The sequence below is a fragment of the Alexandromys fortis genome, unplaced genomic scaffold, assembly GCF_014885135.2.
Source record: "Alexandromys fortis isolate MF-2015 unplaced genomic scaffold, M_Fortis_MF-2015_v1.1 scaffold_16, whole genome shotgun sequence".
In the NCBI taxonomy this organism is placed as follows: Eukaryota; Metazoa; Chordata; class Mammalia; order Rodentia; family Cricetidae; genus Alexandromys; species Alexandromys fortis.
Window position 1 is genome coordinate 17,678,051 of NW_026067893.1, and position 11,885 is coordinate 17,689,935.

The 11,885-nt window shown below is 50.2% G+C and overlaps 2 protein-coding genes across 4 annotated transcripts in view; both read right to left on the minus strand.

Annotated features, from left to right (window-relative positions):
* Nucleotides 1-6,883, minus strand: part of Ankrd2 (ankyrin repeat domain 2) — a 9,888-nt gene extending 3,005 nt beyond the window's left edge. Inside the window, exons 1-5 of one of the 3 annotated variants that reach the window (XM_050147667.1) lie at nucleotides 6,764-6,883; nucleotides 2,668-2,769; nucleotides 2,400-2,558; nucleotides 2,199-2,306; nucleotides 148-246 (exon numbers count right to left, since the gene is read on the minus strand). In XM_050147667.1, the coding sequence (XP_050003624.1) occupies nucleotides 148-246; nucleotides 2,199-2,306; nucleotides 2,400-2,558; nucleotides 2,668-2,769; nucleotides 6,764-6,850 (555 nt within the window). In that variant the 5' untranslated portion in view covers nucleotides 6,851-6,883. Of the gene's footprint in view, nucleotides 1-147; nucleotides 247-2,198; nucleotides 2,559-2,667; nucleotides 3,183-3,887; nucleotides 4,768-6,763 lie in introns of those variants that run through there. The other 2 variants (XM_050147659.1, XM_050147654.1) reach the window with 2 other exon arrangements.
* A 1,244-nt stretch (nucleotides 6,884-8,127) lies between these two features.
* Ubtd1 (ubiquitin domain containing 1) overlaps nucleotides 8,128-11,885 on the minus strand; it is a 58,470-nt gene continuing 54,712 nt past the window's right edge. Inside the window, exons 2-3 of the mRNA XM_050144384.1 lie at nucleotides 10,663-10,890; nucleotides 8,128-9,220 (exon numbers count right to left, since the gene is read on the minus strand). Coding sequence (XP_050000341.1) covers nucleotides 8,835-9,220; nucleotides 10,663-10,890 — 614 coding nt within the window. The 3' untranslated portion in view covers nucleotides 8,128-8,834. The remainder of the gene's footprint in view (nucleotides 9,221-10,662; nucleotides 10,891-11,885) is intronic.

Below are 11,885 nucleotides of genomic sequence, written 5' to 3' on the forward strand. Positions count from 1 at the left end.
TCCTGGAACTAGCTCTGTAGACCAGGCTGGTCTCGAACTCACAGAGATCCACCTGCCTCTGCCTCCCAAGTGCTGGGATTAAAGGCGTGCGCCACCATCGCCCACTAGATCCACCTCTTACCTCCCACCTAGTATCTGCCCTCTCACCCGATCCTGGAAGTCCACAGTGGCCCCATTCTCCAGAAGTTTCTCCAGTATCTCCATGTGACCCTCCAGGGAGGCTCGATGTAGTGCTGTCCGACGGAACTGCCACCAGAGAGACTGTCAGGCCTGAGTCCTAGGCCTGAGCCTGCATCCCACCAAACTGAGGCCTAGGCCTTGCCCTAACTTGGTGCCCAGGTGTTCTGTGTTCAGTCAGATCTTACTCAGATTGGACTTGGAGCCCCACCCTGTACTCCAGTCATTCTTCCCCAGGCAGCCAGCCATGACTCTGTATAGCTGGTGCAGCTGGCTCCCCTGCTGGGCATGGCTATTCTGTGCTCACATGCTATGATGCTCAGTGATGACTTGCAGCTCATGTGCCCGGAGTTCATTGAGACCTCTATGCCAAGTTGCTCCCAGGTGATGCCTGAGTATAAGGGAGCATTGGCAAGCTCGACTCTTTCCCCTAGTGGTAGGCAAGACCCAAATGCACAGGTCACACCTGGTTACTGATTCAAGGAAGAAACAAACTTCCCTCCCTTAAGGCTACTTTCTGCTTTGGATTCAGGGAACCCTTGCACCATTATGCTAGTCTTTCTATATGCTAATGATCTGGTTATGGGCAGTCTTTCCTGGCCTTCCTCTTGTTTTTACTCTTAGCTTACAGTAAATGGGAGAAACAAGATTAGACCCTGGAGGTATAAGAACAGAAAAGATGTAGACTACTAGAACACAGAGCAGGCCCAAGGGTGGGTGGCCACTGGTAGGTTTGGTCCCATGAATGAGAGCACTCTCAGAGGAAAAAAGTATGACAGTTGACAGAAAAGTTTAAGAAATAGACAGTGGGCCGGGCGGTGGTGGCGCACGCCTTTAATCCCAGCACTCGGGAGGCAGAGGCAAGCGGATCTCTGTGAGTTCGAGGCCAGCCTGGTCTACAAGAGCTAGTTCCAGGACAGGCTCCAAAGCCACAGAGAAACCCTGTCTCGAAAAAAAAAAAAAAAGAGAGACAGTGGCCATAGTCACACGCCACTGCGATAGAATTAGTACCACTCCACATCAGCATGCTTAAAGCAACATATTTCACATTATATATTTCCATAGGAGAATATTAAAAATAGTGGCTGGGCTATGACTCAGTGGTAGAGCACTTGCCTAGCACACACAATGTCCTGGCACTGCAAATAACAATATTAATAAACAATTGTAGGCCAGGTTTGGTGGTGCATGGCTTTAATCCCAGAACAGAGAGGCACAGGCAGGCAGATCTCTGTGAGTTTAAGGACAGCCTGGTGTACATAGTGAGGTCTAGGAGAGCCAGAGCTACACAGTGAGACCTTGTCTCAAAATAAATAAATATAAGGGCTGGAGACATGGCTCAGTGGTTATGAGCACTGACTGCTCTTCCAGAGTTCAATTTCCCAGCAACCACATGGTGGCTCACAGCCATCTGTAATGAGACCTGGTGCCCCTTCTGGCATGCGGGCACACATGAAAGGAATGCTGTACACATAATAAACAAATCTTTAAAAATAAATAAATAAATAAATAAATAAATAAATAAATAAATATAAATAATTGTAAAAAGAAGCAGGAGCGTATGCCATGAGAAAGAAAGTATCCTATTTCTGCCTGTGCTTTATAATCTTTCCATCCACTAAACACTTGTTGGTTCATTTGACCACAACATATTGGGAAGGCAGTAGGCCATGTTCACTATAGCAGAATCTGAGTGTTGGAGAGGCGACAGCCCAGCCACAGGTCCCACAGATAACGAGTGGAGACAGAGGATTTTGGCCCAAATTTCCTGGGCTCTCTTAATTGGATTCCGTTCCTTTATCTCCCATGCAGAAACATGTGATGTTTGTTATGGAGGCCGTCTGGGCTGGGGAACAGTCTAACGAGGATTCGGTGAAATTGTGGACTGAGGAAGGAAGCATCCGCCCTAAGAGCATCCGTGAATGTTCTTAAACAAGCCCACAGATGGAGCTGATCCCGGACCTGACCCGGTTATGGCAGTGGTCCTGAAGGGAGGCAGGCGCAGGGGAGGGGCGCATCACCTCATCGCAGGTATCTGCGGAACCTCCATCGGCCAGGTATTTGTCAATGACTTTCCCTTTTCCTTCCACTGCAGCCTTCAGGAACGTCTCCTCGTCCACAGGGCCAGTCTGCGGGAAGAGCATCCACTCACAGAGAATAGTAGAGAGTTTGGGGACTTTCGGGCTCCCCCTGCCCACGTTTGTCCATCCCAGGACCCTTACGATCTCCTCTGGCTCTGGAGGTGGCTCCTGGGCAGCAGCCAGTGCATCTCGCTTCTTCTGCTTGCGTTTTTTCCTCAGTTCTATGAGGTTCTGGATCCCACCCACATCAATAATCTCACGCCGCAGGTCCAGGGATGTCTTGCGTACACGCTCTTGGCCCTGCACGGGGATGGCTCATCACCTCCACACTGGGGCACAGAGTGTGGGGAAGTTGGATAACACAGGAGTTGAGCTGTCGAGCTGCCCTGTCGTTCGTTCCCCCACTTACCTTAACCTTTTGTAAAGCAGGGCTCTGCACCCCAAGGCGCTTTTCATCCTCTAGAACCAGCAAGTCCATGGACAACTTCCCAGGGGTGGCTCTTCGAAGTTTCTGGGAAGCCATTGAAAGAAAGCTACCTAAGATTATTTGGTGACAGCTATGCTGGTGTGGTTCTCAGCCAAATGGAAGGTTATGAGAATTTTTTGTCAGGGTGTGTTAGTTCACACCTACAATCTCAGCACTCAGGAGACTGAAGCAGGAGGATTACTGTACTAGAGGGCCAATCTAGTCCACATAGTGAATTTCAGACCAGCTGGAGCTACACAGTGAGACCCTGTTTCAAAACCCAAAACAACAAAACCACCACAAAAAAAGAAATTCTAGCGTGGTTAAATCTTTTGTATAAAATGATGTCAGATTTCTTTACAACCTACACACAAATAGTACTGTATACTTTTTTTTTTTTCTTTTTGAGACAAGGTTTCTCTGTGTAGCCCTGACTACCCAGAAACTCATTCTATAGACCAGTCTGTCCTCGAACTCAGAGATCTGCCTTCCTGTGCCTCCTAAGTGTTAAAGGCATGCACCGCCACCAGGCAGCGTTTATACTTTTAATCTCAATATTATGTATACTGACTATATAATCTGAATGTTGCATAGTCGTTTTTATTGTTTAGGGGATAAAGACAAGGGGAAAATCTGTTCATGTTCATTACAAACACAGAATTTTCCGGGCATAATCCCAGCACTCTGGAGGCAGAGGCAGGCAGATGAGTTTGAGGCCAGCCTGGTCTACAGAGTTAGTTCCAGGACAACTATGGGCTAGGGCTGTTACACAGAGGAAAACTTGTCTCGAAAAAACAAACAAACAAACAAACAAAATACAGAATTTAAAATTTTCCTAAGAACTAGAGAGATGGCTCAGGTGTTAAGAGCAGTGGCTGCTCTTCCCAGCACCCACCTGGCAGCTAAACAGCCATCTGTAATCCCAGTTCTAGGGAATCCAACTCCTTCTTCTGTCCCCTACAGGTACCAGACATGCAATGTGTGTGGTGAAAGACATACATAGAGAAAAATAATCACACACATGAAGTTAAAATGTAACGAAGTTCCCATGTGTGACTGTGTGAGTCCAGAGAAATAGAACCCAAGGATACAGGAGTTTAATCAGAAAAATTTCCTTTTAGTGAGGTAACTGTGATCAGAGATGGCAGGTTTTATCCCCTTACCTCCTTCCCGGTATTGAACGTAGGCCTTCCACAGGCTAGGGTAGTGCTCTACCTCCGAGCTCCAGCCTCCAGCCTCATCATCTCTTCCCTCGTGCAACAATCCTTTGGCGACATGAAAGCCTGCCAGTTCTATGGCAGACACTGCATTTTCTCAGCAATGCTCAGCCCTGGGAAATCTGGAGCTAGGAGGAACAGCAGCGCCTAGCTTTCATGGTCTTGTGGTCAGGGTCTGATGAGCCTCCTCTCTCCACCTGAAGCTCTGGTTTCCCCAGACCACTTTTCTACTTTTAGTGACCTTCTGGCATCCATTCCCAGGGGCTCCCAAGCAGTTCAGGTAGTTGTGAACCTAGGAATATGTGCCCAGGATGAGGGTAACAAGGCAGGTCGACTGGGGAGAACTTGCCCTCCATGCGGCCCAGGCACCTTGTTCATTCCCCACGGAGTCCTGGTGCAAGCCTCTCTCAGAGAGGATTCGAGGTTTTATTTCTGATGCCTCCCAATTAATATTTTTGTAGTACCAAGCATAGAACTTGGGGCTTCACATGCCAGCTGAATGTTCTACAACTGAGCTACAGCCCCTTCTCTCGAGTGCTTGTTTGGAAGCAATCCTGGACTGCCTTTCTTGCCGGAATTATGGCTATACGATCTTCCAGATTTATGATTCTATGATTTGAAGTCTCCCTGTGTAGGTGTCACCCAAAACAATGCACCTTCTGCCAGGGAAAAAAGATATGACCTCGGGCTAAAACTGTTGCTTGTGGGACCCTGGCTTGATGACCGAGGAAGCATCCAGAGCCTGGAGAACTTAATCACCTGCTATCACCAGCCTTCACTGTGACAGGACCTGGCAGGTAGTGGCGGCTCACCTAGGACTTGTTAAATGAGCGGATGATGAATGAATAAATGAATGAATGAATGAATGAATGAATGAATAATGACATGAAGACCATGGAACTCTGGTGTCCAGTAGTTCTGGGTAAGGATGAGCTTACCTGGTAAGTTGCATCCCGAGGCCTCTGTGCCACCAACATAAGGGGCCACAGACTGCTGGAGGTTCCCAGGAAGGCAGGAGGGATTATTTATGGATTCTAGGGCCACCCATTTCTTATTTGGACTCCCTTTGGATTTGTGTTTATGGGCTGCCAGAGTCTGCACTCAATGTTTGTGACTCACAATGACACTCCTGGCTGATTCCCAGTCAACACTTCAGATTAGAGAGAATGCTTGCGAAGCGCTCAGCCAAGAGGCTTGCTGTGGCTGCTCACCTAGTGCTTGTGAAATTAACGGACGCCCAACGCTGGCATGCAGAGGAGCTGGGTGAGAAGGCTGGCTGTGGGCACCTGTGTCCTTGCAGCCCTGTGGCTATATTTGTTGGGGGAATGGATGGGAGAGGGCTGTTCTGTGTCCCCTGTAGGAGGTTCTGGTGTATCGTGGCAGCACTCCAGAAGTGACAAAGCAGGATGACTCTCCTGCCTGGCAGCAACAGCCATGCATGCCTGCTGGGGCGGTGGGGGTGGGGGTGAGATTCCTGGAGATCCAGGGATGCCCAGGTGCTGTCCACACTCCTCTTTGATAAATCTGACTCATCTCTTCTCTTAAATGACCACTGCCTCTAAGCCAAGTTCCTGTAGCTGCCCCCTGCAACCACCCGTTGCAAAAATAAATTCTTTTAGCAACATCAGAACTGTCTGCCTCTGATACAAGTCAGAGGACACAACTCTCCCTCACTCTCTGACACTCCCCACAGCCCACAGAACACTCCTCTTACCTGGCCGTCTCTATAGTTTGTTCTTTGCCTCCTTTCCAACCTAAGCACTTGACATACTCTCACGACCGCCATACCTTTGCCATGCAGACTTCAGCTCCTGTTTCTCCTTAAGCTTGAAAGACTCTCACCACATCCTTACTGCACTTAGCGCTCCTAAAGGCCCAGCTCACTTCCCATCCTCCTCAGAGTAGTAGCAGAGGGCTTGAATGACACCCATCCTGCTCATTACAATGGTCCACTTTCTATTTGGCCACTTCCGCCCTCTGCCTTCTTACTTGACTATGTAAATTAGAAGTGTTAGCTGCACACACCTTTAATACCAGCACTCAGGAGCCAGAGGCAAGTGGATCTCTGTGAGTTCAAGGGCAGCCTGGTCTGCGTAGTGGAATTTCAGGACAGGCTCTAAAGCTATACAAAGAAACCCTGTCTTGAAAAACAAAAACAACAAAACAAAACAAACTCCAAGCAAACAAGAAGTGTTGACTAAAATTAATGCCCATCTTCCCCCTATGCAAAAACTCTAGGTTCTTTTGGGGTGTGGCGAGGATAAACTCAGTGTCGCCCATTATGGGTGTGTACCACCACACCTGGCACAACTGTTTAGAATAGACTTTAGAGCAGGACAAGTCAGTACACCAGCCCGCTTACTTATCCTAGAAACAATGCACCCGTGCCTTAGGTGTCTACAAGCTTTGCCCACAGTCCTGGATAAGTACCAGCTGGTCTTCCCCATCTCCCTTCCCTACTCAGCTTATTCTCCTGTAGCAACTAAACCGTGGAGATGATCCTCCAGGGGGAAACTGGGGTGCGTGTGCCTCAGGCCTTCCTGGCTTTCCCTGTACAGTCCAGTCTATTTCCTGAAGCCAGGTGAATTGGGCAGGGTCTTGGGAAGGTCTGCCACCTCCAAGCCCCATCTCTCCCCACCCACAACCCCGTCAGGAACATCCTGGTATGGAAATGGGCCTGGGGGATCCCAGGAAATACCTGTTCAGCATGTTGTGTGTACCCACATAGCAGTCAGTCTTTCCCTTCCCATAGCAGGACAGGTGGACTCCTTAACCTGGCATCCCCCTCCCTTCACTGGGGCTCCCTTCACCTTGGCTCTCACCTCAGTTTCTTCCTCCTGGGCAAGCCGCTGCTCGATGAGCTCTGTGGCCCTCTGCACAGCCTCAGGACCCTCCATGGCGCCCTCCATATCTGCCTCAGCAAGCCACAGGACATAGGGTCTTTATAGGCCAGAGCACCCACCCCGCCCACTGGACGCCTTTGTCATGAGCTCACAGGCTCAATTTCTCCACCTGCCTCCCCCACCTGTCACCTTCACCTCGGACAGCCCCAGGGTGCATGGGAAACCACTGCCCAGGCCAGGGAAGTTACCCCTCCCCTAACCTATGGCCTACTGGAGCCAGAAGGCACAGCGCCCCAAGAGGACAGCTGCAGGAAGGGGCCCAGTGTGTCCTCGGTGCTGGGAACTGCTAAGTCTGCACAAAGGACCAACATGCTGCCACTGGCCTGGGTGGCAGTGCCACCTGCTGGATACCAAGAAATCCTATCCAGGTAGTGCCAGATAGGGGGCCTGAAAAATCGAATATGAGCCTCAACAGACCTGTGTTTCTAGGGACTTTGGGGACCTTCTCGAGGCAGGAGTCAGAGCAGCTGTTACCCTCTGGTGGCAGCACACCCTACTCAAGCATGGCTATGCTGAATGGCATGTCCATTAGCCACAGCCAGACCTTGTCCATCTGTTTGCCTGCTCTTCCCAGAGCCCTCAGCAGAACTTACAATGTTGCTTTAAGGGAAGAGTCTTGGGAAGCCAGGGTGAAGAGCCAAGGCCAGCTGAGGAGGAGACTAGGCAATGCCAGGCTGCCTTGGGTGAGGCTGGCCACACTCTCTGAGAACAAAGAGTACATGGAGAAAAGGCAGACCTCCACTCACTGAGCTCCACACCTGGGACTTGCAGCCTGGAGTCCTGGGTTTAACCCGCCAGTGGTCTCCAGTGCCCCACCTTTGTACTTCTACAACCACAAGTGATGCCCCAGGGACACCTTAGCTGAGATCCCCTTCTGGTGATGCGCACCGTCCCCCAGAGGAAAGAGAGGAACTGACCCGCTGGTCTCTGGCTCACACACTTGTGGAAGCTTTGCTCTGACACAGCATGGGCACTGCATCACCCATCTCCAGGCTGGCACTGTAGGGCAGCAGACACAGCTCAAGCTGCCTTCTGTGGCGCTCCTTTCCTCTTTCACATGTGCCTCCCACTTAACCATCCCAGCAACTGCTGCAGGAGGCAGGGCAGGGGGTGCCACCTCCACTTCAGAGAAAAGTAAAATGTATTTGGAGGTAAAGTGACTTTTTCCAGGACCCATGGGAACACAGACAGGTTGGATGCTCTACTGTGCCCATCGGTTCCCAAACCAGCAGGAGCTCTGGGCTCCACCATGCTGTGGACTGCAAGTCAAGGGCTAGGCAAGAGAGGAGCAAAAGGCTTTATTGATAAAATACAGATGTGTCTGTACACAGGGCCCTACTGGGGCCAGGACCAGGCTACAGACCCCACCCTGCCTGGGTTACAGTTGGGGATGGCCCTGTGCAGGCCCCAGCCATAAAGCCTGGCTACCTGGCCACCTGCCTCATCTCTGCCGATTGTGCTGGGTTCAGGGAGAGGCAGAGAGGCCCGCCTCAAGCTCTCCAAGCTCTGGGGCTCACTGGTGATTTCCTCCCCTCCAGGGGACTGGTACTATGCCCAGGGCAGAGTCATGGGAAGGGATAAGGAAGGTGGGGGAGAGACAGCAATTGTTTCCAACCCTGAGCAGAAAACTGGAGTGAGCACAGTGGTGGCACCAGATGACAGATCTGGGTTCCAAGGTCTCAGGCTGGCCCCCATGGCTCCAACCTATAGTGGAGAATGCCAGGTGCCTTTTCTCTGACAAGGTTGGCAAGGCCTGTGTGTGGCAGGCAGCACTGCTCCCTGGGTGCAGAGCACTGGTGGACCCAGTGCCCTGGAAGGCAAGTCCCTTCATAGCTCACTAAGAGCCAAACCGCAGGGTGGCAGGAGGCGACCCTGAAGAAGACAATAGCACTGGAAGGCAGCAACAGGCAGGGAACCTTGTGCTCCAGGCCTAAGCCCCACAGCCTGCAGGGGACCTCCATGGCCTCTCTTCCCAGGAGTCAGCTGCCTGTCAGTCCTGGGGTGGTGGGGGCTGGTTGATGATGACCTGAATGACGAAGTCCTTTTGAATTTTGGTTTCCTGGAGCCGTGTGCGGTCTGTAAGCAGCTTCCCGGAGAAGAACCATCTCTGCCAGGATGGCTCGATGCCCTCCTGGCTGTGCAGCTGCCTTTTGAGCTGCCCCACTGTGTCGGGCAGGCTGGCGTTGAGCCTCACGTCCTTGCCTGTGGAGAGGCGCACTTTCAGTGGGAATTCACGTCGCACACTAGGGGTGGGCTCAGGGGGCTCCAGGCTCTCCTCCTCTGTGTGCTCCAACAGCAGGTTCACAGGTGGTGACAGGCAATAGACGGGCAGTTGGTAGCGGTTGCCCAGCTCATCATAGCATTCACAAAGGGTTCCTGTGGGAAAGGCAGGGCAATCAGTGTAGTGTAGGGACCTGCTGTCATGCACTGAATACTGTGTCCCCCAAATTCCTATGATGAAGTATATCTGAAGGTAATAGTTACATGAGTAAATGATAAAGTTGGGATAATCTGATGGAATAAGTTTTCTTACAAGGAAAGGACCCAGAGAACTCTCCCCATACCCTCTCTCTGCCTGTCTGCCTGTCTACCACGTGAGAACAGCAAAGAGGTGAGAACCCTCACCAGAACCAAATGGCTGTCACTTTTTCCTTGGATTTTCCAGCTTCTAGAATTGTGAGAAACAGATTTCTAGTGATTAAGGAACCCGTGTGTGGCATGCTGTTTACAGCAGCCTAAACAGATTAACTTGCCCTGCAGCTACCTTCAGTCCCCAGGCTCATCCCAGAGTCAGGACTCTCTAGGACATCCTTAAGGGCAGAAGAACACAGGGCTGGCTCCATCAGCCATGGCATGTTACTTCTCACTTGTTTATTCAACATTTTGGTTGAGTACACATGCTAGGTGCTGGGCTGAGCCCCAATTTCCTTACTGGTATAATGTAGTGCAAGTGAGAATGCATTTACTGAGTACTGAGCATCCCCTAAGTGCTGGTACTGGACTAGGTGATATTATGTACATCCTGATCAATGCTTTGTGGTTTCAAGAGTCAGGTTTTAACATGAGACATGCCCTGCTCAGGGTCACGCAGCTAGGAGAGGTCACAAGCTGAGAAAGGAACAGTCAGGACCTAGGTATGGGACTGGAGCTCTGTTATTGCTTTCCTTTACACTGCCTAACAAGGATGCTCTGAGACCCTAAGGACCTCCAGCAAGTTTTTAACTTGCAGTTTTTAATACTTTATTTTTATTTAAGTTGACTTCCTATATGTATGTCTGTGTGAGAGTGTCAGATCTTGGGAGTTATAGACAGCTGTTAGCTGCCATGTGGGTGCTGGGAATTGAACCTGAGTCCTCTGGAAGAGTAGTCAGTGCCCTTAACCGCTGAGTCATCTCTCCGGCCCATCTTGTAGGTTTTATTGGTATCTTTCTGTCTTCTCATTAGGCAAAGGGGGATCCTGTCCCTCCCTCCTACTTCCCCACCTTCCCTCTGTCCTTCCTTCCCTGACAGTCTCCTGTAACACAGACTGGCCTTCAACTTGAATTTCAGATCCTCCTGTGTCGTGTCTACCTCTCATGTGCTTGGATCACTGGCATGTGCTACCATGCCTGGCTTTATGTCTTGTGTCTGTTCATGCCAGAAAGAGTTGTTTAAATGAATAATATATATATATATATGTATATGTATATATATTTCTCCATCCCCACCTGTTTAAACAGAAACTACTGGCACGTGGTGACTTTCCTCCACCTCTGTGCTACGAACCCTGACATCCCCAGCACCTGCAAGGATACAGAGTCTGGGACCTGCCTGCTTACCATGAGGCAAGGTGATGCTGGCTCCATCCAGGATGGCCTGAGCCAGCTCATGGTCGTTAGCTTCAGCAGCATAGGCGGCAGCCTTGAGGGCATCCCAGATCTCTTTGCGGCCCTCAAAGGCAGGAGCTGTGTCCCAGAACTCATCTCGCTTGCTCCGCAGCTGCCCATCAGTCATGGGGTAGTCACTCTTCCACTTGAGTCGCTCCTTCTTCAAGGGCTCATTTCGACCTGGGAAGACAGACGCAGAGGCTCAGCATCTCTGAAGCCACTTAAGCTGTAATTTGTCCTCTCACAGTCCCTGGCCTATCAGGTACTTTATTGCACTGCTTCCTACGTATTTAGGGCACTGGGACACTTTCTTAATCGCAAGTATGAGTCTGGAAACCCAAGTTAGGGATACAAAATAAAATTTTCAGCCAAGTATGTTCTTGTCTCTTTTACTTATTTTTATTATATATGTGTGTACCATGTGCATGGTTGGTGCCCAAGGAAACCAGCAGAGAATGTTAAATCTCATGGAACTGAAGTTATGGATGGCTGTGAGCTGCCACATGGGAACCTGAACTGAACCTGGGTCCTCTGGTAGAGCAGCAAGTACCACTGAGCTATCCTAGCTCCCGAGCCAAGCATGTTCTGTACAAATGTACTGTACCTCATCTTACAATGTACCTCTAAATACATTATAAATTGAAAATATTCCAAGACAAAATGCGCACAGAGTCTATAATCTGCAGACCATTACAGCTTAGCAACACAGTCCAGGCTGAGTGTTAGCTGCTTCCCCAGGATGGGGAGGTGTGGACTGGCTATTGCTAGCAAAGGAAAAGATCAAAACTAAAAGGTCAGGTGTGGTTTCTCCTGACTGTCTACATCTTCTAAAATCAAAAGATCTTGGGCTGACGAGAGGGCTAGGTGAGTAAAGGCACTTGCTGCTAAGATCCTGACCTGAGTTTGTTCCCTGGGCCCCATGCGGTGGAAATAAAAAACCAACTCCTACAAATTGTCCTCTGGCTGGGCGGTGGTGGCACACGCCTTTAATCCTAACAGTCAGGAGGCAGAGGCAGATCTTTGTGAGTTTGAGGCCAGCTTGGCCTACAAGAGCTAGTTCCAGGACAGGCTTCAAAGCTTCAAAGCTAGAGAGAAACCCTGTCTCGAAAAACCAAACAACAACAACAACAACAACAAATTGTCCTCTGATTTCCATGTAGGTGTGGGTGTTGGCA